General features: G+C 36.9%; 2 protein-coding genes, 1 non-coding gene and 1 pseudogene across 3 annotated transcripts; 2 read left to right on the top strand and 2 right to left on the bottom strand.

The window, feature by feature from the left end:
• Positions 1-2,706: 2,706 nt before the first annotated feature.
• On the bottom strand, positions 2,707-9,750 carry LOC122201213 (annotated as a pseudogene).
• On the bottom strand, positions 6,760-6,844 carry TRNAR-UCU. Its single transcript has one exon. It is a non-coding gene; the product is annotated as a tRNA-Arg (tRNA).
• Positions 9,751-10,602: 852 nt separating the features above from the next.
• On the top strand, positions 10,603-11,547 carry LOC122201089 (olfactory receptor 52E4-like). Its single transcript, XM_042906997.1, has one exon. The coding sequence runs from the start codon at positions 10,603-10,605 to the stop codon at positions 11,545-11,547; it is 945 nt and encodes a 314-aa protein (XP_042762931.1).
• Positions 11,548-17,528: 5,981 nt separating this feature from the next.
• On the top strand, positions 17,529-18,473 carry LOC122201059 (olfactory receptor 52K2-like). Its single transcript, XM_042906951.1, has one exon. It carries the CDS (start codon positions 17,529-17,531, stop codon positions 18,471-18,473), a length of 945 nt encoding a protein of 314 aa, XP_042762885.1.
• Positions 18,474-21,965: the final 3,492 nt, after the last annotated feature.

Below are 21,965 nucleotides of genomic sequence, written 5' to 3'. Positions count from 1 at the left end.
TTACCGTGTTCATAATTCTTTTACATGACTAACACAAACTTTGAAATTACTTACTATATTTATTTTATGCCAACATTGTCAAATGCCTCACATTTTCATTCTCTCACTATTCATTTCTTAGAGATTAATTTTAAAAATGGATATTAGGTTCCCCTAATGATGAGGGTTAAAACTGTAGGAACAAGTTTTTTCGATCTCTCTCTTTCTGAATGTGTGTGTGTGGGTGTCTACACACATGTGTATAAGGGTATACACAAGGATTAGAGAGCAGGTGAATTGCAATAGTGTGTTCCAGTATAGGGTATGTATGGGCCTCATGGATACTGGGGGAAGGGTGTTGCAGTCAAGGACAACAGAAAATGCAAAGACATTGAAGTTGAATATACAATGCATGCTTGGTAGCTGTAAGGAGGCATGGGTAACTGGAAAGGAATAAGCAAGGGGGATTCACTTATAAAGGATAATTTCGAGGGGTGCCTGGGTGACTCAGTCAGTTAAGCATTTCAACTCTTGATGTTAGCTCAGGTCATGACCTCACGCTTCCTGATCTAGCTGCCCTGACACCATGGAGCCTGGTTGGAATTTCTCTTCTCCATCTCTCTCTGCCCCTCCCCCACTCATGCTCTTTCCTTCTCTCTCAAAATAAACATTAAAAACTAAAATAAAAGATAATTTTGAGAGATAAGAGTGGGGCAATTGTAAGACCTAGGCTCTAATTCTTAAAAAAAAAAAAAAAAAAGCGAGAAATTGAGTTTGGTTTTGTAGTAGAGAAGTGTTAATGTTCTCAACTGTATTTAAGTAAGCTTCCTGGCTATTCCTTTGGTAATTGATATAAGTGGAAAATAGTTGAGACAGGGAGCCATTTATAACCTGCATCAATCAACATAGACCAACTAATGTTGTAGTAAAATAAATTCCCTAAATCTCAGGAACTTGTAGCAACAAAGATATACTTCTCACCTATGTGTCAGTTTTGCTGCTTTGATCCAGGGCTTAGGCTGGAGGCGGAGCCCTTTTATTAACCACTGCTATTGTTGTGTCACCAGAGAAAGAGAAAGAGAGACTATGAAAGTAAATGATGAACTTAATGTTTATTTATTTTAGAGAGAGAGAGAGAGAAAGAGAGAAACAGAGTGCTAGCAGGGTAGGGGCAGAGAAAGAGGGAGACACAGAATTCAAAGCAGGCTCCAGGCTCAGAGCTGTCAGCACAGAGCTTGACCGGGGCTTGAACCCACAAGCGTTGAGATCATGACCTGAGCTGAAGTCAGACGCTTAACTGACTGAAACATCCAGACACCCCAGTAAATGATGAATTTTAAATTATTAGTTCATAAGTGACATAAGTCTCTCCATTTCTATTTCACTGACAAGGAAGTCACATGATGTAATACTGATGCGATTAATATGGATAAAAATGTGATTAATATGGCACAGACTGATATGGGTGACATTATTAAGAAAGTTTCATAAATATTAGGGACTAATAATACAATCTACTACATTGTGACTGCAATGTCCAGAAAAAAATTAATGGTTTGTACCAGGTAGTTATTTAGTAAATGAGGTGGCCAGAAGCACTTGTTCTGGATATTTTAATAGGAACCCAACACAATAAGATTTAACCAGAAACAAAAGTTCATATCAATATATGCAGAAAAAGAATTTTCAAAAGTTCTATGTGCAATCTTCATTTAAAAAATAAATATCTACAGGTGCCTGGGTGGCTCAGTTGGTTAAATGTCCAACTTTGACTCAGGTCATGATCTCACAGTTTGTGAGTTCTAGCCCCACATCAGGCTCTGTTCTGACATTTCAGAACCTGGAGCCTGCTTCAGATTCTGTGTCTCCCTCTCTCTCTCTGCCTCTCCCCACCTCACTCATGCTCTGTCTCTTTCTGTCTCTCAAAAATAAATAAAAACATTTTTAAAAGTATAAAAATAAATTAAAAATATAAATAAACAAACAAACAAACAAGCATATATCCAGGGGCACCTTGGTGGCTCAGTCAGTTAAGCGTCTGACTTCGGCTCAGGCCATGATCTCAGGATTTGTGAGTTTGAACCCCACATCAAGCTCACTGCTGTCAGCCTGTCAGCTCAGAGCCCGCTTTGGATCCTCTATCCCCCTCTCATTGCCCCTCCCCTGCTTGCACTTGCCCTAAAATAAATAAATATTTTTTCAAGCAAAAAATAAAAAATAAATATCTAGTCATGAGCAAAATAGGAATATCACTCACATAGCCAATTAGAAAACACAGCTGCCCCTTCCAGCCTGGCTCTTAAAAATATCCTCACTTTTGATGTCAGGAGAGCAGAGTGTTTATGCTTAGTCTGTGCTTTCTTACTTTTTTTTTTCTTTAGCAGATGTCAAAGAGAATATTTGATTGTCAGCTATGTAGGTGATGGCTGCTGTGAGCACAACACTCACTAAAGATAAATGGCTGACTGGTCCTGCTTGTATATTGTGTTCCCAGTGCATGTACCAACAACTTTATTATTTGCCATGAAGTGCGTGCTGGTTAATGATTCATTGCCTCTCAGCTCCAGGTTCACTTTTTGCCTTCTCTGTGAAAATGTGCCTTGGCCCTCTGATTACTTTGTCTTCACAGCTCGTGAAATGCTACACTTTGTCCGTGGATGGCATGGGTAAGGAACTGAAGGAGGGGAGGGTTTTGCTTCCTGGTTCCTACATGGTCACTCCACAGACTCAGTGCAGTTTGTTTGCCATCTGTAGTCGACAGTAGGCTCCTGCAGCTCTTGCAAATCCTCCAGGGCCCAAATTCTGCAATAAATGAAGGAGGCAGCACCCAGTGGCCAGCCGTTTCCTCATGAGCCCTGGCATCCTACAAGGTGGACTTGTGGCACGTTCCACTGAAGCAGTATCACAGCCACTTTTCTGTCTCTCAGTGATCCAAGGCTCTTCCTTCTCTAATGAGGTCTAGTTAACAGACCGGAGCTTTATAGTTTTTTTCATCAATGCTTAGGTCTATGATTCACCTTAAGTTAATTTTGCTATGTCATATGAGGTAGATGTCAAGTTCATTTTCTCATACAATTATTTGCTCCAGCTCTCCATTTCAGGAAGACTATCTAATCTCCATTACATCACTTATCTATCTTCTTCAAAAAACAAATGACCTTACATGTATGAGTATATTGCATATTTCACGGTTAACAGAAGTCACAATAAATATTAATTTTATTTGTAATTGAATAAATGAAAACAGAGGATATCAAAATGTGTAACATGTGAAAAAGCAATGGTTAAAATAAATCCCTACTTGAAAATGCATAAATTCCAAAAGGGAAAGTTTGAAAACCAATAATCAAAGCTTCTTTATGAATAAGTAAAAAGAACTGCAAATTAAACACAAAGAAAGTAAAAGGAAAGACATGATAAAGATTGGATTAGAAGTCAAATGCATTACAGATAGAAAGTACCATTGTTAGTTTGGATACTTTTTATGTAACCTAGCTGTGGTTTTGGAGCTAAAAGCTTTTAAGATAGAGCCTAATGATGTGAATCCCCAACAGTGAATGCACGGAGTCCAAACTCTCTCCATCTCTAGGAAATAAAAGTATTCTCTACCTGACCACAAACATTTGATAGATCACGGTGGGATCCATGACTCAGAAGAAAAATCCATGCCACATGCTTACGAATTACCTTATTTTTTACACCATAGACAATAGGGTTGAGTGGCACAAGGAGATAGATGGTAGACAGGAGAATGTGGGTAGGGCGAGCTACATGTCCAAAACGGTAGCTGAAAAAGGAGAAGAAGGCAAGAATATAAAACTCAAGGAAAACAAAAATATGAGCTGTGCATGTGTTAAATGCTGTGAGCCGTGCCTCCTTTTGGTGTAGACAAAAAACAGCCTGGAAATATGGATATAGGAAATGAGGACAAAAATCATGTCAAATCCCAGTATTGTAAAACCTACTAGGAGACCACATGTTTTATTGACTTGGATGTCTTCTGCAGCTAGCTTGACCATGGCCATGTGCTCACAGTAAGAGTGGGGCAATCAGAATGGAATGAAAAACATGAAATCTTTTGATTAGAGTGGGTGACAGACCAACCAGCACTGTAGCTTGGATCGCCACTGTTGCTATCATCTGATCCAGGATGGAAGGCGTGAGGATGGATGTGTCTCAGTGGATCACAGATGGCAATGTAGCGGTCAAAAGCCATGGCCAACAGAATGCCAGACTCCATGCACTGCAAGGCATGAATGAAGAACAGCTGGGTCAGGCAGCTGTCAAAGGCCATGGAACAAGATCTGAACCAGAAGATGGCCAACATCCTGGGAGCAATGGCTGCGCAGAGTCCTATGTCAGTGGCCGCCAGCACTGCCAGGATGTTATGCATGGGCTGATGCAGGCTGCGTTCTGTAGCAATGATGATTAGTAAAATAATATTTCCCAGAAGAGCCACTATGCACACAGCAAAGAAGGGAAACCCAGTCCAAAACTGCACATGTTCTAGTCCAGGAATTCTGATTAAGATTACAGTTCTGGGGTCAAATATGATGTATTGATGGATGCCATAGACATTGGTATTCTGTCTTCTTGCTGCTGATTCTGACACCTGCAGAAGGAAACTTGGATGAGAAATGAAGAGGCTTCATCCCTCACTATCATTCAACCATTATCTTTCAACCATTGAGCATTGAGCAAGTAAGTTCAGATCTATGGATGGCAGTATGGCCAGAATGTTCTGATGAAGTTCTATAATAATAATGTCAGAGCGGTAGAAGCAAACAATCCTGCAGACCTTAACCTGAGCTAAAAAATGGGAACATTTCAGTATTCCTGCCTTCGTTTTTGTGGAAATGGAAACCATGAGATGGAGAACACTGATTTTTGCCATCTGTCATCAGCTCTAGCCTAGTTTGCCTGAAAGCCACCATTAAGTGTTCCTTCTTTATCTACCTAGATGCCAACCCAGTTTCACTGCAGTTGGAAATTCTCCTGGCAGTCTTGATGTCCTAGAAGAAATCTTGTTTCTGTCACTGTGTGTGCATTAATATATAATCCTATGAGAGCCTTCAATATTACTTCAATATTACTCCTGGTGCCAGAGAGGGAGTTATTTATCTCAGAGTCATTAACATTGGTTCCCCATGGGATTTGTTAGAAGGGTTTATCTTCCTTATATTAACTCATTCGTTTATCAAAATGTTGAACAAACTACTGCTTTTCCAGGCACTCAACGTGGTCCTTAGAAGAAATTTGAAGAGGGTGTTCATCTTTCAGATACAGCCAGATGAAATTAATTCTCTAAAGTAATTAAGGCTCACTTATTTAGGGTAGATTTGTGGAATAGGGAATGTGAAATAGTCTGTTTTTACTGGGGCTTAGGAAAAGGAAGGAGAAGAAGAAAGAGAAGGGAAAAAAAAAAAAGAAAAGGATGCACAGTTACCAAATTCAAGAAGAATGGACAATTTAAAATAGGGTAGTGTATTAAAAAAAAAAAAAAAGCAGGGGTGCCTGGGTGGCTCAGTCAGTTATGCCTCCGACTTTGGCTCAGGTCATAAACTCATGGTTCATGAGTTAGAGCCCCAAGTCAAGCTCTCTGCTGGAAGCACATAGCCCAATTCGAATCCTCTGTCCCCCTCTCTCTCTGCACTTACTCTGCTACTCCTTCTCTCAAAAATAAATAAATAAATAAATAAAAGAAAAGCAGAATCTGGCTACTTTAGACATACTCTGAAGCTAGGTTAGTGTAATTATGTTTTCTTCCCTGTTAAAGATCACTGGATCACTAGACTTCTTGAGCTCTGGTTAAGATTGCATATCCTGTTTTGCATGGTAGACTCTCTACTTTTGCTTTTTAATACCTTTACACTGTATTGTGAATGATTAGCTGTGGTTTAAATCCTGAAGCACCTCTGACTGTGATGTCTTACAATATGAGTAGTACCTGATATCGAATGTCACATCGAATGTCACAACTGAGCTAATGGTTCTTGAAGTAAAACTCAAAAAAGTGTAGGGACCCATCAATGACTGCGTTCGCCTGGAGTTTATCTCTCATGTTTTCCCAGACTAAGCCCCCAGCAACTTGTCAATTATAGTTTGTATTTTCTTTTTTTTTTTTTTTAAGTTTATTTATTTTTGAGACACAGAGAGACAGAGCATGAACGGGGGAGGGGCAGAGAGAGAGGGAGACACAGAATAGGAAGCAGGCTCCAGGCTCTGAGCCATCAGCCCAGAGCCCTACGCGGGGCTTGAATTCACAGACCAAGAGATCGTGACCAGAGCTGAAGTCGGACGCTTAACCCACTGAGCCACCCAGGCGCCCCTGTAGTTTGTATTTTCTTATCCTGGCACTGCTTCTCTTAGAGATTTCTGCTCTGGTAAATTATAATTTTTCTGTCTTCACTTATTGGTTTCTCCAGTTTGGGGGACAGCAGTTTGCCCTGTGACCTTACCTCTGAGTCTAGGAAGAGTTGCTGACTTCTCAGTTGGTTCAGCTTTTTACTTGTTGTTAGGGTAGAGTGTGAACTTCCATATTCTCATATGCCAGACTGGAGATTCAAACTGAAGTCTGAATCCTGCTGTTTTCATCCATTCTACCACTCTTCATTTTGACTGGGGATTTTAAAACATTTACATTTATTTTTTATTTTTATTTTTTTAATTATTTTTTTAACGTTTATTCATTCTTGAGAGACAGAGCATGAGCAGGGAAGGGGCAGAGAGAGGGAGACACAGAATCCGAAACAGGCTCCAGGCTCCGAGCTGTCAGCACCGAGCCCGACACGGGGCTTGAACCCACAAACTGGAAGATCCTGACCTGAGCAGAAGTCAGATGCTCAACCGACTGAGCCACCCAGGCTCCCCGAAACATTTACATTTAAAATAATTATTCCTAGGGAAGGATTTACCATTACTGTTTTGTTATTTATTTCCTTTATGTCTTATAACTTTCTTGTCCCTCGTTTCCTCTTTTATTGCCTGTCTTTGTGTTTGCTTAATTTTTGTAATGACACTTTTTGGATTCCTTGACATTTCCTTTTGTGTATAGTTTACAAATATTTTCTTTGTGATTGCCACAGGAATTACATATAACATCCCAAAGTTATAACAATATATTTTAAACTAAACTTCAGTCCCAGACAAAAGCTCTACTCCCTTCTTTAGAACTCCACCACCCACATAATGACATTATGTTATTAATGTTACAAAGTACATCCTTATATATTTTGTATGCATTAACTTAGATTTATAATTGTTTGTGCTTTTGTCTTTCATATCCTGTAGAAGAATAAAAAGTTGAGTTATGAACCAAAATTGGGATAATACTGATTTTTATACCTGTGTATGTATTTATCTTTGCTGAAGAACTTTATATTTTTGTATAGATTTGAGTTACTCTCTAGCTTCCTTTCATTTCAACAGAAAGGACTCCCTTTAGCATTCCTTGTAAAGCAGGTTTAGAGATAATGAACTCTCTCAGCTTTTGTGTGTCTGGGAATATCCTATTGTCCTCATTTGGAAGGACACTTTTGCTAGATAAGGAATTCTTGAATATTTTTTTAATAATTTACATATAGCACCCCCCTCTGTTCTGGCCTGCAAAGTTTATGTCCCAAGTTGCAATGGAATGAAGCTGATGTGTTAAAGGAATAAAGAATGTGTTCTCTATCTTTTCAGTTCCCTTCAAGTCCTGTTAAGTGGTTGACAGATTATATCAAAATACTAAGAGATGGCTATATCTGCAACTGTAAACCCAAGGGAGTGTACAGATAAACTATGATTCCTGCAATTAGGAAGATTATCAAATATTTACCAACAATACAAATACCCCCCTCCCCTTTCTTAGTGATTCCATGAGGACCTGTTTGTGTCACTTGTTATTCTTGCTTATCCTCTGAGATTACCATGCTGAAGCTACTATATATGGAAACTACATGTTTAGGTTGCTTCTTGGTTCCGAGTCCGTTTCCTTGTGAGATAGTTAAGGTTATGAAACTAAAGAAGGATGGAGAGAAAGATAGTCTGAGCAATCTAAGGAAAACTTTCAAAGACATGGGATTTTCTTAACATCTTTTTACTTTCCAAATGTCCTAGTTTCAAGAAAGAAGATATAATTCTTTGAAACAGAAGGAATACACATTTTTCATTCTTTATGGATGAAATGAAGAAAAAAATAGATTGTAGGAAACGAAGATCTTTTTTAAGGATCTCATAGAAAGTTTTCTCTCATTTTGACCATATTTCATATTGTGTGAATCTATTGAAGGAACAAGAAGAAGGATACCTCATGATCTCCATACTCAACCTCAGGTTGGCATTTTCAGGGAGATGATCTCACAGTTATTATATCATGTGTTTTTGTACAAAAAAAAGTGTTTTAGAAACCAGTGTGTGTATCTCTGAGTGTGTGCACTTTCTACTTCTGTGCTTACAATGCTCTGCATTGTATCTGTAACTCCAACAGTTACTAGTAAGCACCTGACAACCACTGAATTGGTCTAGATTATAAAATTTCCTGCTGGTTATGTGCTTACACATGAATGTGTAGGGACCTTTGTTTACCCACAGAATTTTATCTCACTTTAATTTCTTTATAATCATTTTTTAAATTTTTTTTAATGTTTATTTTTGAGAGAGAGAGAGAGAGAGAGAGAGAGAGAGAGAGAGAGAGAGAGACAGGGCCTGAGCAGGGGAGGGGTAGAGAGATAGGGAAATACAGAATCCAAAACAGGCTTCAGGCTCCAAGCTGTCAGCACATAACATGACACAGGGCTTGAACCCACAAATCATGAGATCATGGCCTGAATTCAAGTGGGATGCTTAACCGACTGAGCCACCCAGGCACCCCATCGCTTTGTAATCTTTGAGTCTCAACTACACTAGATTTAATTCATTACATCATGATTGTTCTTCCCAGTGGAACTTTGTTTATGCCCCTTTCCTTTGCTTTGTTTATGTGTGTGTGCATGTGGGTGCAGATAGACGGATACATATTATCTTTATCTATACCTAAATATCTATATTCAGATTCCATAGGACCAAGTCATATAATCTTCACATTCCAACCTAAGTTCCATTTACTCAAGAAGACTTTTTTTGACTCATGAAGCTTAATTTGATCCTTTGGTATCATTTCTGTATAACTCATCCTTCCCTTAGCTTTGGGATAAGTTTTGGCCATATAAATTATGTGTTGAAAGTTACACTACCATTACTTGTTTAAAGCTAAATCAGGAAAAAGACATATTTTTGTTTTTCACTGTAATAAAGCTAGGTTATAGTACATATAAAAGCCTGGAAAAAATTGTTTGGTTAATAATATATGGGGGATATAATAAGTATTCTGGCATGATTCAGGAAAGCATATGTATTGGTAACTCTGTGTAAGTTCTTATTAGTACATATTATATTTATAAGGATTTGTTTGGGACAGAAGGAGAGCATATTATCTTTAAAAACTGATGGAAGTTCTACATAAGTACTATGTACTGCCTTGATGGGAGCTAGGAGAAGCAGAAAACTAGTAACCAAGGGTTACTCTACAACTGAAGCATTTGTGGTGACTTAGAAGTTAGTTTTTCTCTTTAACCTTCTCAACTCCTGCCTCATGCTCACCCACTTTATCCCAGAACTTCTCTGCTATGGGGATTTGACTTGCTTGGAATTATAGGACGAAGTATAAAGAAATCTACTATAGTCCATAACTGATATCTCAAGCATCATCAGGTATAAATTTACCAATCCAATAAATAAACCGTTGTGCATGTTTGAGAATTTGAGTTTCTAGATCAACAAATGAAGGAGCACAATTAGTATCCGTCTGTACTGTGAAATAATCTAAATCTGGGAAAAAAAATGAGAATAAAAGTGTAGTGAGTGGGGTTAATGTTAAGAAATATCCTTACCAATAGATATCTGTTGGTTCAAAACAACATAATATGTGCCTACTTGAACAGTACATGATAGAAAGAAATAAACAATAGGAAAAAAGCAAGTTGTAATCTTGTCAGATTAGTCACGTGTGCACAGTGGTAAATGAAAGGCTAAAGATAAAGACTGAGTTGATTCTACTTCAAAAGCTGTGTCAAAGACTTCAGTATCATGTCCAGAGAGGGACAAAGACCATTTATTTCTATTCCCCATGTGAATGCCAGATTGGACTATAAGGGTCCTTTCAATAACTACTTGATGTTTTCACAGTGCCTCTGCTTGATCACTTCTAGTTAGGGGAAAGCCCACTGACATACGGGAAATAATGAATGGTAACTCAAGGAAGACATTCAGTAAATATTAGTTGACTTACGTTCAGGTATGACTACAGATGGAATCTTTTACTGGAAATGAAGGGACAAGGTAATTTATAAGTCCCTGGGATAATATGATATAAGTATTATCTTTCTGTACTTCTAAACACAGTCATTTGGTTAGTTATTACTAATTTTGGTATTATGGTCCTAGTGAATTTAAATACACCTGATTATGAATTTGAATTGTTTTTAGCAATAGATCATTAAGGGTCTTCCTGAACTGAATCTCCATGTTTTTAGCATCTGGTTGTGATCATCTGTCATAGCAACTTTATCTTTAGAAGTACTGATAAGCCCGGGAAAAAGCATCATGCCTCCTTTCAACACCTCTCATCCTTCTCCTGTCACCTTCTTGCTGATGGGCATCCCAGGACTAGAGCACCTGCATGTCTGGATTGGGATTCCCTTCTGCTCCATGTACGTGGTGGCTGTGGTGGGGAATGTGAGCATCCTGGCCGTGGTGAAGGCAGAGCGGAGTCTCCATGAGCCTATGTTCTTCTTTTTGTGCATGCTCTCCGTCACTGACCTGGTCCTCTCCACATCTACACTGCCTCGGATGCTGTGTCTCTTCTGGCTTGGAGTCTATGACATTGCCTTTGATGTCTGTCTAGCCCAAATGTTCTTCATTCATAGTTTTACTGCTATGGAATCTGGCTTTTTTCTGGCCATGGCCTTTGACCGTTATGTGGCCATTTGTCATCCACTGCACCATACTACCATTCTCACCCATGCACGCATCACCATAATGAGTATTATTGTGGTGATTAGGGGTGTAGCCTTCTTTTCTCCACATCCCATCCTGCTCAAACAACTTCCCTACTGCAGATCACGAATTATTGCCCACACCTATTGTGAGTTCATGGCCGTGGTGAAGCTGGCATGTAGGGACATAGGGGCCACCAAGAGTTATAGCCTCAGTATGGCTTCTATCATTGGCTCATGTGATGCAATTCTCATTGCTGTATCCTATGCCTTCATCCTCCGCTCTGTATTCCGTCTGCCATCCCGAGAAGCTAGCTTTAAGGCTCTGGGCACATGTGGGTCACATGTCTGTGTTATTCTTGTCTTCTATTCCACAGCTGGTTTTTCCATTTTCACTCACCGTTTTGGGAAAAATGTGCCTGCACATGTCCATATTTTTATTGCAAATATGTACCTTTTGGTGCCCCCTTTTCTCAACCCTATTGTATATGGAGTAAGGACCAAGAAAATACGGGAACATGTTATTAGGACATTAATGGTCAAAGTTGCTTGATTGTAGTTGAATTGATAAAATAAATGGAAATAAAAGAAGTGATATAATTAAAATAACTAGCTGCTCTTACTCTCACAAGCAGAATTGCATTTACCATCTGAAAGTTCTTTTATTTACTATATGTCTGTGAATTCCAAAAATTCTAATCAAACAAGTTATTTCAGCTTTTTCATGTATTAAATATTTGAGGACAAATTGTCAATCTCCTTCTAACTGTATGTCTTATGGAGGATAATTACAAACAGAGAGTGAACAGTGGAAGGAGAAAAAGGATAAGTAAACAATATAGAAAAAAAGGATTTCTATAGAGAACTAAATGATGGACAGTTTCCCACTTGTATTTATGGAACAGCTCAGTGTACAACTGCAATAAGCTTCTCTTGATGTTTCTCTTTGTTAATATATATTTGTATGTTGGTAATAAAGAAAAGACCATGAAGATCAGTCTATCATCGATCTATATATCCATGTATCTATGTATCTATCCAACATCACCACTTATGCTTTTTTGCAATTAAGATAAGAATGTAACTAAAGGACATTTACTGGTGGCTTTTTTAGTATTGTGGTAAAATATACATAACATAATAGTTGTTATTTTAACCATTTTTAATTGTCCAGTTCAGTGTAATTCATGCATTCACATTGCTGTGCAGTCATCACCACCATTCTTCTTCAGAGATTTTTATCTTTCCCATCTGAAATCTATCCATTAACATTAACTTCCCATTCCCCACATTCCCTGGCAACTACCATTATATTGTCTTTGTGAATTTGTCTACTCTAGGTACTTCATATAAGTGGAATCATACAGTATTAGTCTTTTTGTGACTGGCTTATTTCACTCAACATAATTTCTTCAAGGTCCATTTATGTTGTAGAATGCGTCAGAATTTCCTTACCTTTTAATGTGGAATAATATTTCCAATAAATATTATAGTGGACTATAGATACATAGATAAAACAGACATATATCTAGATACAGATTCTTATCTATCTATCTATATTTCATTTATCCATTTATCTATGGATGGACACTTGGGTTGCTTCCAACTTTTGCCTCCTATGAGTAATGCTATTGTGGATGTAGTTATATAAATATCTGTTCTAGTCTCTGTTTTAATTTCTTTTGGATAAATACCCAGAAGTGGAATTGCTGTATTATATGGTAATTCTGTGTTTTCATTTTTGAGCAATAGCCATGTCTCTTTTTGCACAGCAGCTGCATCATATTACATTCTCACTAGCAATGCAAAAGGGTTCCAATTTTTCATATCCACACCAATGATTTTTTTTTAATTTTTTTAAATGTTTATTTATTTTCAAGAGACAGAGAAACAGGAAGTGAGGAGGGGGTAGCACAGAGAGAGGGAGACACAGAATTCAAGCAGGCTCCAGGCTCTGAGCTGTCAGCACAGAGCCTGATGTGGGGCTTGAATCCATGAACTGTGAGATCACGACCTGAGCTGAAGTCGTACGTTTAACCGACTGAGCCACCCAGGCACTCCTAATTTTTTTAATTTTTTAAAAATAGTAGCCATCCTAATATATATGAAGTGGTGTCTCATTTTGGTTTTGATTTGCATTTCCCTAAAAATTAGTGATGTTGAACATCTTTTCATGTATATATTTGCCATTTGTACACATTCTTTGGAAAAAATTTTATTCAAGTTATTTGCTCATTTTCTAATCTATTGTGTTGTTGTCATTGCTGTTGAGCTTTAAAAGTTCTTTATATATTCTGGCTATTAATTTATTATCAGATATATGGTTTACAAATATTTTCTCCCATTCTGTGGGTTGCCTTTCCCTCTCTTGATAGTGCCCTTTGATGCACAAAAGTATTGTTTTCCTGCTCATTTTTTAATTGAAATATAATTAACATATAATGCTATATTAGTTTCAGGTGTAGAATATAATGATTCAACATTCTATACATTACTCAGTGCTCATCACAGTAAGTTGACTCCTAATCCCCTTCACTTATTTCACCCATTTCGTCACCCACCTCCCCTCTGGCAACAACCAGTTTGTTGTCTGTATTTAAGTACAAAAGTTTTAATTTTGGTGAAGTCCAGCTTATTTATTTTTATTTTTGTTGCCTATGTTTTTGTGTCTTATCCAAGAAATTGTCAAATACAATGTCATAAGGTTTTCTATTTTTTTTCTAAGTATTTGATAGTTTCACCTCTCCTATTTAGGTCTTTGATCCATTTTCAGTAATTTTTTTCTGTATGATATGAGTTCAATTTCATTCCATTGCATGTAGATATCTAGTTTTTTCACTGCCATTTGTTGAAAAAAAAAAAACAACTGTTCTTTCTCCATTGAATGATCTGGGCTCTCTTGTAGAAATTACCTGACCATATATGTTAGAGTTTATTTGGGAGCTTTCTTTTCTCTTGTATAGGTCTATATGTCTGTCTTTAGGCCAGTACCATACTTATTTGATTACTATAGCTTTGTAGTAAGTTGTGAAATCAGGAAGTATGAGACCTCAACTTTGTTCTTATTTTCAAGATTTTTTTGTGTGTGTGGCTATTTTGTGTGAGATTTTGTATGAATTTTAGATTGGATTTTTCTGTTTCTACAAAAATGTCATTGCAACTTTGGTAAGGATTGCATTGAATCTGTAGATGACTTTGGGTAGCATTGGCATATTAACATTATGTTTTCCAATCCATGACCATGGAATATCTTTCTATTTATTTGTGTCTTCATTAATATCTTCCAACAATGTTTTGTAGTTTTTAGTGTACAAGTATTTGTCTCTTTGCTTAAATTTATTCCTATTTTATTCTTTTGGAATTTATTATAAATATAATTATTTATGTAATTTCCTTTTCAGATTGCTCATTGTTAGTGTATAGAAATGCAATTTTGGGGTTTTGCATGTTGATTTTGAATATTGCAATTTTGCTAATTTATTTATTGGTTATATTAGGTATGTTTGTGTGTGTGTGTGTGTGTGTGTGTGTGTGCATACAAGTGTGATATCTTTATGGTTTTCTTCTTACAAGATCAAATCATCTGCAAACATAGTTTTGTATCTTCCTTCCCAACTTGTATGCCTTTTATTTATTTTTCTTGTCTAATTGCTATAGCTAATACTTCCAGAACTATGTTGCATACAAGCGATAGAAATGGGCATATCTCTCTTGTTCCTGATCATAAAGAAAAAACTTTCAGTATTTCACCATTGAGTACAATGTTAGTACAAGGGCTTATCATATATGGCCTTTATTATGTTGAGGTTGAGGTTGCTGGTCATTTTTTATTGTCCTCTTTCTAATATTTAATAACAGTTAACTAGGAAATACCGTCATTCTTTCAAATCAACCAATTACCAAAGCCCTATAGAATTATTAAAGGTATCTATATTAGTAAGAATCTAACCAGGACACAAAAAAAATTTGAATATTTAGGACAGGACATCTTTAATACTGATAATTATTTATATAATTATATAGCTTCTGAGAAGTGAAATATTAAAAATAAAGACTCCCAGAAATTAAGAACTATAAGAAGCCATACCAGCTCTAGGTCAGTGAAACATAGGGGGCAGCCAGCAGTTCCAGACTCAAAGATATGAGTCTCCCAGTGGAAGGTGAAACCATGGAAGTCCTCTCTGGCAGGATCTGGAGCCCTGGAGTAGATGCAGTTGAAGAGAGTGAGAAATAGGGAGAAATGACCTGACCTTTCTTTCCTCTTCCCTAATATTTTCCTGCCAGTACCTACACTGAACAAACCCAGCATAAATACAGATGATCTGTGATCCTGGGAAACATAGCCTGCAATGGTCAATGCTCCTGAAATACAGAAAAAGGAGAAGAAGTTGAGGAAGGACAAGTTTATAAGGAAGACATATTTAATATATGCATAACATTGCAACGAAAATGCACATAATGATTCTTTTGTATATAGGGATAATGAATATCCTTTACTTGATTAAACAAGTAAAATTCAAGAGGATTCAGTAATAGAAACATGACTAGAAAGTATCCTGGAGCTTTGGTTGTTTTTCAGAACTAGATAAGATTCAAGTAAGTTACTTAATATCTGGAGACATATGGGGATATTAATATGGATACCCTAATTAATTAATAACCATGTGCCTCTCTGATATTCTCCATTCTGTCTAGCTCTCATCACATATGTTGTGAGAAGGCATTAATTCGCAGTGCCTACATGTGCTTAAGCCCTAGAAGTGTAATAAATCAAGTATCTCAAGAGACTCGGAGTCCAGAGACCATCTCTTCTTGGTTTCTAAGTTCAGAGCTAGCTTGGGTGGCAATGACACTACAAGATTGATTCCCTTCAAGAGACCAAACTGTTCCTGAAGAGACTAGGAGAAATTATTGAAATTGCTTATAATCAGACAACATTCTCGAAGGAGGTGATAGGTAGGATATTCCTTGCAGGCATCTGGTCCCCCAGGATAAGAGATATAATGAAACTTGCTGTAGTATAGCATATATTAAGCTGACCTTCACAGTGAACAATGGGGCTATCTCATTATAGAGGTAAGATAACCTGGTTACAGGCTGCAGAGTTGTAGTTGAGTTGGGATTGGAAAACTCAATGCTTCCATAAGAAGGGAATGATGGAACCTAGGATGGGGTTCTAGGTCCAGTCTTAAGTGGTGAAGACAGCACTTGTGGCTCTCTGAAAGATGGTTGAACTTCTTGACAAAAAATAAGGTAGAACAAGATGAACTCAATATTTAAGCTGAAATGAACAGTTTGTTCATTCATAATTTTTGTTAATCTACTTCTAGGATTTAGTCCTAAACTGAACTGGTCAAAACATTTTTTTAAAAATAATTCTTTTATTCAGAGTGAAAGGATACTTCATGTTATAAAAGCTCACCATATACCAATATTTGAACCAAGATAATTATTTATCAATTCAAAATTTAGTATTGTTAGGATATCCTTCCAAAATAATTGCTCACAAACTCTAAGGAGTGATTTCTGGTAAGCCAATTTCTGGAAATCAAGAGTTTTATTTAAAAGTTTTCTTAAGGAATCAGACCTCTAAACCCAGACAGCAAACTGATGGTTGCTAGAGGGAAGAGGGGTGGGAGATGGAAGATAGAGCCTTCCAGTTATGGAATGAGTAAGTTATAGGAATAAAAGGCACAGCATTGGGCATATAGGGAAAAAATTTTAGCTTTGGAAACAGAAGTCAGTGTGAAGTGTACTGTGTGATTGAAAAATGTATTATTCACCTTCTGGAAGAATTTGATTGATCTTTTACAAAACAACACAAATATCTGGTAATCTGAATACCCATGTTTTCCAGACTTAGTCATTTTTTCTATTGGATAGTCCTTTGCTAAGTGATTTTCTTATTGTTCAGTTGAGCTGATTTTATGAAGATAAGGGTCCTTGATTTATTAGCTCAGTGACTCACCTTTAAAAATAGGACCAGTTTGGTTCATACTTCTTCATTCTCCTTTTTTTTAGCTAATTTCCCCAATTGTTCTTTAGTATTTCCCAAGTCACCTTTTCATTATATCTATAAGCCCTATCATTGAGAAGGGGGTGAGAGAGGTTAAATATCACAAATCACTGATCTCAATCATAATGGTTGGACTTACCCTTTTTTGCTTGTCTCAAATTATAGAAAATTATATCTTCATACTCAGCAATATATCACCTGTTACCTCTCTAATACTATAATACTACTGAAATGCATATGGCTAACTGAACAACACTTTCTGGAAAAAAAAAAAGGCAAGGAGATAGATAGATGATAGATAGATGATAGATAGATACTTTTCTACTAATTTTTCTTACCCAAAAAAGCACAATCCCATATATTTAATGCATTGCGAGATTATACTACTGAAGAAATAATTCAATAACTGGCATCTCTCCAAACCCATAGTAATGGAAGAAAAACATTGATATTCATATATTTATAATCTTTGTGATTTTTAATTTGGACAGGGTCATGGAATATCTACTGTTTGCATAATGTTAAATTACAACAGGACCAGTCTTCACCCTACCAGCTTTCTACTGCTTGGCATTCCAGGATTGGAGGCTGTTCACATATGGATTTCTATCCCTTTTTGTCTAGTCTACCTCGTGTCACTAATGGGAAATGTTGCCCTTCTATTAATTGTCAAGACAGACCACAAACTACACGAACCTATGTACCTCTTTCTATGCATGCTTTCAGTGGCTGACTTGATTCTTACTTCTTCTACACTTCCCAAGATACTTAGCCTCTTCTGGTTCAATTACAGAGAGATCTACTTTGAAGCCTGCCTCACTCAAATGTATCTTATTCATTCTCTGTCTACTATGGAATCTGGATTTATCCTGGCCATGGCTTTTGACCGCTACATAGCCATTTGCCACCCATTAAGACATTCCACTATCCTGACCCCTGCAGTGATTATAGGCTTCGGTTTGGGCATTGTCTTTAGAGGAGCTGTACTCCTCAGTCCACATCCCTTTCTACTGAGGTGGCTTTCCTACTGCAGAACTAATGTCATCTCCCATACGTACTGTGAGTTTATGGCTGTGATAAAGCTAGTTTGCACTGAAACCAAGATTCGTAGAGCCTACAGCCTAATTGTGGCATTCCTGACAGGGGGATTGGATTTCATATTGATCATCTGTTCTTATGTCCTTATTCTTTTCACTGTCTTTAATCTGCCTTCGAAAGCTGCCCGCCTCAAGACCTTAAGTACATGTGTCTCCCATGTATGGGTCATCTTAGTGTTTTATACACCAGCCTTTTTCTCTTTTCTCACTCATAGGTTTGGCCACCACATCGCTCCACATATCCATATTTTTATAGCCAATATATATCTTCTTATTCCACCTATGATGAACCCTATTATTTATGGTGTAAAAACCAAGAGAATCCGGGAGGGATTCTTTAAATTCTTAATAATCAAATGTGTTTGAAAGCATATATTGCTGCTTTCAAGATTCTCCCTTTGTCTTTTTCTTTTAAACATTTGACTGATACTTTAGGTAAGGATATCTTGTTTTCATTCTGCTTAGAATTTGTTGAGCTTCTTGTTTGTGAGGATAGAAGTTTTTTTTTTTTTTTTTTTTTTTATCAATTTTTGAAAAATTTCAGCCATTATTTCTTCAAATGTTATTTCTGTCTCTCCTGTCCTTCTAGGATTTTCTTTATAGGCTTTTTTTTTTTTTTTTTTTGCTTTTCAGGCTGAATAGTTTCAATTGGCCTCTCTTCAAGCTTGCTTATTCATTTTTTTCTCTAAGTTTAAATATGCTTTTGAGCACCTATTGTGGATTTTACATTCATTTATTATACATTTCCATTATATTTGGTTCTTTTTAAATAATTCCTGTCTATTTATACTCTGTATTTGGTGACACATGATTCTCAAACTCTTCCTTTTCTTCTTTAGACTTGGTTTATTTTAGTTCTTGGAACTTATTTGTAATAGCTGATATCAAGTCTGATTCGTAAGCAAGATTTTTACTTGGAGTGGGTTTTGTTTGTTTGTTTTGTTTTGTTTTGTTTTTGAAATCTTGTGCATGCACTATGCACATGGGTAGGTGGCCTTCTATATTCCTAAAAATATGTTGGAACTTTTCAAATCCTCCTATGAACATCTCACTCTCTGTTTTTATTTGTTTGCTTGTTTTTGTTTTGTTTGTTTGTTGGCTGGTTTGTTTTGAGTTTTATAGTCAGTCTTTTGTTAACCCAATTAGTAAGTTTGTCTTAGGACACTTTAATGTTAAACAATTGCCATTACAAATGCCTTTTTCTCATAGGTTGATTTCTGAGTCATGTCAAATAAAAACAAGCCTTTTGAATAGAGCATTTTTCAAGCTTCCTGTTGTGTCAAATAGTGACAGTTTATTTTGATAGTGATTTTTGGACTGCCAAACCAATTTTGTCCCTTCTTTTGGATGCTAGGATGCTGGTTTTCAAAGACATAGAATGCATTTCTAAAAACTTTAAATGCCTGTGTCGATTAACTTTAATATCTGTGTCATTTCTGGGTCAGTTTCAATTGATTAATTTTTCTTACTTATTATGAATTTTGTTTTTCTATTACTTTTCATGACTTATAGGTTGGAATGGATTATATACATAATTATATATGATAATATATAAAACATATATAAACATATAAAATATGAAAAAAACAATATATATTTTACCCTGTGGGATGACAAATTCTTTTTTGTATTTCTATGTTTTCAGGCTTTGTTCTGGGACTTAATTAGATTGAATATTGGTCAAGCTTGTCAGATTTTGTTTTAGGCTGTACAGTGTGAAACCAGAGCAATATTTCATCTAGTTCTCATTTTGTCTCACTGTTTGGTTTCCCTATATTTTCCTATATCACAATAAATTATGAAAAATTCCTCAGTGACTTCTCAAAAAGGGTTGGCTTCAAATATTGTCCCAATTTTGTGTGTGTGGTTTTGGGTAGATTGGTTCACAGAGGTTTTGCTCCAACTAATCTGAACTAATTAGTTCACAATGAACTAATCAGTATTGAAGTAATTTTTAAAGCAGTCCTTCTGAAGAACAAAGAAGTTGTCTCTCTGCAGATTTCTTCTCTTTGGTACACTGATTTACTGTTTCTGTTTTATTCTTCCAAGAATCCCAGATCCAGGGGCACCTGGGTGGCTCATTCGATTAAGCATCCAACTCTTGACTTCAGCTCATGTTATGATCTCATGGGGTCGTGAGTTCAAGCTTCGCATTAGGCTCTGCGCTGACAGCAGGATTCTCTATCTCCCTCTCTGTCTCTCTCTGCCCCTTCACCACTCACTCTCTCTCAAAAATAAAAATAGAAATAAATTCCTTTTTTTTCAAAAATTAAAAAAAAATAATGTTTATTTATTTTTGAGAGACAGAGAAACAGAGGATGAGCAGGGGAGGAGCAGATAGAGAGAGACACACACAGAAAGAATCCAAAGCAGACCCCAGGCTCTGAGCTGTCAGCACACGATGCAGGGCTCAAACTCAATGAACTGAACTGTGAGATCATGACCTGAGCCAAGCTTGGAAGTTGGATGGTTAACCGACTAAGCCACCTAGGCACCCCAAACAAACAAACAGAAATCTTAAAAGAAGAAGAAGGAGAAGAAGAAAGAAGAGGAAGAAGAGGAAGGGAAAGAAGAGGAGGAAGAGGAAGAAGAAAAAAGAAGAAAGCTGAAAGAGGAAAGAAGAAGAATCCCAGCTCCAGATCCTGAATTTAAGAATCATGTTGTACTCTGCCTGGGCTCTACCTTTCCCTAATGTGTTTTGGTAACTTTCCCTATGCAGTAAGAGCTTGGGCAATTGAAAGGATAACCTCATTAGTTTCCCATCCCACAGATTCCATTGTCTTTCATTATCTGATGTCCAATACCTTGAGTGCCTTTACTTCACATATTTTATGGTACTTTAGTTCTTTCATGCACATTCCTGTTACTCCAACTTGTCCAAAAACAAATGTCCCCACATATTCCTTTAAGTTCAAATTTAGAAATCCTCAACTATCTAAATTCTTGTATCTGATTCTTCACTATACAAATTGTGAAACATTTTCTCATACTGTTCACTAATTGAGTAAACACACACAGACACACTCATACACACATACAAACACACACAGATTGTGTGTGAAACAATACAAATTGTGAAACATTTTCTCATACTGTTCACTAATTGAGTAAACACACACAGACACACTCATACACACATACAAACACACACAGTGTATCTGTATAGATATACAGATATAAATATAGATATACTGATATAAAATACTTCGGTTGATAGGGTGCCTGGGTGTCTCAGTCGGTTGACATCTAGCTCTTGATTTCAGTTCAGGTCATGATCTCACATTTTGTGAGTTCAAGCCCCAGGTAGGGCTCTGTGTGGACAGTGGGAAGCCTGCTTGGGATTCACTCTTTCCTTCTGTCTGTGCCCCTCCCCTGCTTGTTCTCTCTCTCTTTCTCTCTCTCTCTCTCTTTCTCTCTCTCAAAAGAAATAGATAAACTTAATAAAAATTATTTAAAAATTTTTTTAACATTTATTCATTATTGAGAGACAGAGAGAGACAGAGCATGGGAGGAGCAGAAAGAGGAGGAGACACAGAATCTGAAGCAGGCTCCAGACACTGAGCTGTCAGCACAGAGCCTGATGCGGGGCTCAAACTCACAAACTGCGAGATCATGACTTGAGCCGAAGTCAGATGCTTAACCAACTGAGCCACCCAGGTGCCCCCTAATAAAAATTATTTTAAAAATATTTAAAAATAAAGCAAATACTTTGTTTTAAATATACCTTTATTAAAAATAGAGCTGCTTTTGGAGGATGTTGCTTTCATCTGCATGAACTTTGCCTTTATTTTTATTGTAATGAAATCTAGACGTAATTACCAGTCATCCATGGTCAGTGCTTTATTGCTATCCATTTTT

The sequence above is a fragment of the Panthera leo genome, chromosome D1 (assembly GCF_018350215.1).
Source record: "Panthera leo isolate Ple1 chromosome D1, P.leo_Ple1_pat1.1, whole genome shotgun sequence".
Classification (NCBI taxonomy): Eukaryota; Metazoa; Chordata; class Mammalia; order Carnivora; family Felidae; genus Panthera; species Panthera leo.
The sequence above is the reverse complement of the archived record's forward strand: the minus strand, read 5'-3'. Positions and strand labels throughout refer to the sequence as shown.